The 4,820-nt window shown below is 32.7% G+C and overlaps 1 protein-coding gene across 1 annotated transcript in view; it reads left to right on the forward strand.

Moving 5' to 3' along the window:
* Positions 1–4,143, forward strand: part of SGMS2 (sphingomyelin synthase 2) — a 42,178-nt gene extending 38,035 nt beyond the window's left edge. Inside the window, exon 7 of the mRNA XM_015810395.1 lies at positions 2,313–4,143. Coding sequence (XP_015665881.1) covers positions 2,313–2,520 — 208 coding nt within the window. The 3' untranslated portion in view covers positions 2,521–4,143. The remainder of the gene's footprint in view (positions 1–2,312) is intronic.
* The last annotated feature ends 677 nt before the right edge of the window (positions 4,144–4,820 follow it).

Below are 4,820 nucleotides of genomic sequence, written 5' to 3' on the forward strand. Positions count from 1 at the left end.
TTCGGACATGTATATGTCCAGAAAGGTCTCCCAAGGCAAACAGGCCATGATAGATACCTCAGAGTGACACTGATCATATCTGCCAACCCTCATTGTGGCAGATTATGGTCTATTCCTTCCACATGCCAGGAAACATGCGGAAGAGGCCTTCATCCTGCAGTAGATAGATAATGGCTAAAATGATGATGATATTATTTGTCATTGCAATTTAAAAATATGCTTTTCCATCTTATTTTATATTACATATTATGTGTTTGTTTTATATAACCATCTCAAAAAAGTGGTTTGGGATGGCTTACAATAAAAAAGATAAAAACAAAATGCATGATATACAGGTAGTCCTTGACTTATGACCAGTTGTTTGGGAACTGTTTGAAGTTACAACAGACCCTGAAAAAGGTACTTATAACCCAGATTAAAATTCCGATGCCCCCTCCATGGACCGCATTTTGGGCACTCAGCATCCATCCTACATTTATGGCAATTTGCCACTTTCCATAGTCACATGGCCGTGATTTATAATGTTTTTGCCAGAAATGGACATTAACCAGTTTTCCAGCAAAAGAAGACCCAGAGAAAACATTGGGTTCGCTTAATGGCTATTGTTTGCTTTATAACTGTTGCATTTGCTTAACAACCATCCCCCCAAAAGGTCATAAATTTAGATATGCTCACATGGCCCTCTTAGCAACTGTCATGACTTATGACTGTAATTAGGGTTCAAGGACTATCTGTAAAAGAAAAATACATAGGACTTGAGCTTGATAAATAGGAATCTGTGCAACTGACATACAGATGAAATTTGTCAATTAAGATAGACAATGGGGCATTTCTTTTCTTTTTAATGTATACCCTTGTTATGTTGAATACTGATATAATCACAATTGTGACAAATTCAAATTGAAGGAAGGAATGTACTAGACTTATACCAGGGGAGGCTAAATTTCTTCAGGGCTAATGCATTGGGAAAAAAAACAAGGAAGGAATAGCACCAGAGCCAATTTTTCATGAGCACATTCCCCCTCACACTTTTTTTTCTTTCTAATTCTTCTAAAATGTGTCCTCATTCATTCACTTGCTTTTTACCTCCCTTACTTTCTCTCACGCTAAACTAAAAAGGAAAGTATTTTTAAACTGAACTTTGAAATGAACTCTTGCAGACTGAATTGTTCATCTCTGATGTAGAAGAGTAATTCAGTGTGACTTATTAACAATTAGCTGGAGAGTTCTATGAAATTTAGCTGAAATTTGGCTTGCAAACATATAAGCAGCATGCTGGTACATACTGCTCCTCTGGCAAGAGTCAATAGGCATGGATTAACACATACTTTGCTTCATCAGTCAGAATTTGATTATACTGCATCATTTAAAATAATTCACATTTGCAGCTAACTTTCTACTGAGTCAGCTCCACACTGTGTGTTTGTGTGTATGTCTGTATAAACTAGATTCCAAAGGGAACTTAATTTTTTACTTAGATTTTTGAATATAGAATTTGAATTGCTTTCTGAATTATTTTTTAAAGAGAAACAGATCTTTTAAATCAATTCGCTGGGTCTACATTTTAATGAAATTAGATTTTATGTCGAACTGTAATATCACTAAATAGCTATGTGCTATTTTCTGCTGGACATTTTCTCTTTTTTGTAATAATTTTATTAAAGTTTACAAATGTAAAGATAAAAAGATGAATACAAACTAAAAAATATAGACAAAAGAAAAAGACAAATGCAGAGAGAGAGAGAAAAGAAAGGAAAAAAGAATATAAAGAAATGACTCCTCCTAACTCTGGGCAACTATAAATAACTTTTTTCAAATCTATGAGATTTTGCTATGCAAATATAAATTAATTAAAAGTGAGAAGAAAAGTTATCTCTCTCTTTTTCATTCATATATATATGTATATATTGGAAAATGTGTTCAACCATATGTATATGTTAAACCATAAACCAAGGTGCATCAAGTAATTATAAGGAGCCACATATATGAAATTAAGCAAGTCACAACAAAGCTGAGATGCTCATATATGCCGAGCATCAAGTATTTGAGCTCTTCATAGGAAAACAGCAATACAAATAGGGATAAATATTCCTTTTTCACTAAAGCTAGATCTTAAAGTTTTACACAAAAACGCAATTTCTAATAGTAGGTGAGAAAAGAATACATTTACAGTAGTTTGTTGTGTTAAGCAACCACTAACCAAACAGATGATACAGTGACAGTGCTTTCAGTTTAAGGAAAATAATATTTCTGGTGGCTGTAACTCTGTTTTTTAATGCAATCTAAACATGATTGTAATTTTTTTTCTTAATACAGAACTTGAAAATATCATCACAGACTAACTTTCTATCTCGAGCATGGTGGTACCCAATATTCAATTTCTTTGAGAAGAATGTACAAGCGTCAGTTCCTTGCAGTTTCTCATGGCCAATAACATGGCCTCCTGGTTGTTTCAAGTCTTCCTGCAAAAAATATTCCCGTGTGCAGAAAATGGGAGAGGACAATGAAAAATCCACCTGAAGAAGATGAAGGCAAAAACATGCATATTTTTTTTCCTTTTTATCAAAACACTTATGCTATAACCAAAGCTCTCAAGATGACTAGATTGTTTATTGAAGAAGTGGAGCAGACTCTGTGCAATTGATCTGAGAAAAGACTTTTGTAGCCATTAGAAAATAATAGCTATCCCTTGGTATTTTTTTTTTATAGTCATATTGTACAGTTTCATCCCACTCTTCAGTATTAGTAGACATTGGCATTCGATGACACTCCAGTGCCAATATAATACTTCCTGAGGAAAAGAGCCAGGATGTTGGCTTCTTAATGAGATTAAGGGGTGCCAAAGTACACATCACACCATCTGTTGTTAAATATCATTCACCCACAGAAGCATCGAAACAAAATATCAGCTTCAGATTTCTGCAGTTTGATGAGCAAAAAAAAAAAAAGGTAAAAGGCGTAATACTGGTCTCTCAAGCCGAGAGTAACAGAAATTGGCAGGCAGAGGTCTTAATCCAACTGGTGCATATATAAGGCCTGTTACATATAAGTGGTAAAACCAGAATAGAACATGATCTTTCATATTCTCATATGGGAATGAATTATATTATGACCCCATAATACCACCACTGTATCTACATGCTATCCTCTGTTAACTTTTACATTTTTTAACGTAATTTTATATATGAAAATAAATCCTATTTTACCCGATGATACTGTAAGCTAAAAATAATGTCTACTAATGTCATCAATGTCCTAAAAGAGAAGAGATAAACTAATTTATTGTTAAAATACATTATATGTCAAAAGGATTATTTATTTTCTACTGGTCAGTTTGCATGACTTTGCGGCAGGCAGATGTACAGGATACATTTTTTGAACATTAACATTCATAGTTAATGCTCAATAGATGACTTATTTGGAGAGTCTGCAAATATTAACCATCCTTCAGACAACAATTGACAAGATAGTATCTCACTTAATAAAGATAGTGGTATGATAACAATTTTCAGCACTCAAAAGGCAACTCGTAATTTTGAATGGGTTGTAACCAGTCTACATCCATCTGTTGACAAGAGTGCTTTTGAAGTTCTTATTACCAGAAAAAGGAAAAAAAATGATTTTAGTGATTCCCTTCTGCATTTTTTTTGCCTTTCCCCCAGATTTAACCTAGTTCATTAAGTTCTCCTTCAGAACAGCTTGGGGGTGATACAGAAGTGTTCAGGGAAAAGGGGAAAACAACAATTATCATTTTGCTAATGAAAGCCTCTCCTGGATTAAAATGTCTTCTACGCAAAGTATTCTGTTGTGATGGTTACTGAAATATATATGCATATGACCATACAATACAATGCATTTAAAATAACAAATTGAAGTAAGCATTTAAGATCAAGAAGAACAGCTATTCATACTTACTGGCTTTAGTGTCATCTAAATGGTGTCTTGAAAATGATTTTTTCAGTGTTTTTTTTTAAGTTGCATTCACTAAAACATTGAGGTAGATATGATGCATTTACTGATGAATATCATTTTTGCTTTCCTTTGGCATTTGAGTTGTTATGCTAAAGTTTTTCCACTGAATATTTTGTTTCACTATTACCTAACACTATTTATTATTAAATGGTCACATGGCCAATCTGATATCTTCTAGTTTTCAAGGTTTATTTGTTTGAACAAAGTCTTTCTTTATAATATAAACATAGTATGTAGGAACACCTGAAGTGTTTATTAAGCTCATGAACACAAAAATTTACATGGCCCACTACTTTTGTTCAGTTTGGCTCAAAAACAATGCTATTAGAATTAGAATACAGCAGTTAAATAGATTGTATTTTTCCATATTATAGTATGCTTTTATAATGTGTTAGTAAAGGCAATATTCAGAAAACCACTATTCACTTTTGCTTTAATTAGTATAACATTTAAATAATATTTTGAAGTTTATAATTACATAACAAGAAAATCAATTTAAAAGGTTGACATAAAGTTGTAAGATCCAATCAGAAAAAAACAGATGGAGTTTGGTGGAAATTTTCTAAAAGCTTTTGTTTTTTACTAAAATTTCTTAACTAGAAAAGGGGCTACCAAGTTCCTTCTGAATTTTTGTTTTCATAGACTAACAAAGCTATTGTCATACAAGAATTAATTTTCAGAAGATCACAAATTTTGGTATAGCAAACAATATAATCTAATCATAGATGGTAGTAAAGTGTGATATTCAAGTCAGATGCCTTATTATTACGAGTTAATTTTCTTCTCTAGAACCAATCCCTTGCTTTCAGGATATCTATGACACATGAAAAACTACACCTTTTAGGTAA

The sequence above is a fragment of the Protobothrops mucrosquamatus genome, unplaced genomic scaffold (assembly GCF_001527695.2).
Source record: "Protobothrops mucrosquamatus isolate PMUCROS unplaced genomic scaffold, P.Mucros_1.0 scaffold_4, whole genome shotgun sequence".
Lineage (NCBI taxonomy): Eukaryota > Metazoa > Chordata > Lepidosauria > Squamata > Viperidae > Protobothrops > Protobothrops mucrosquamatus.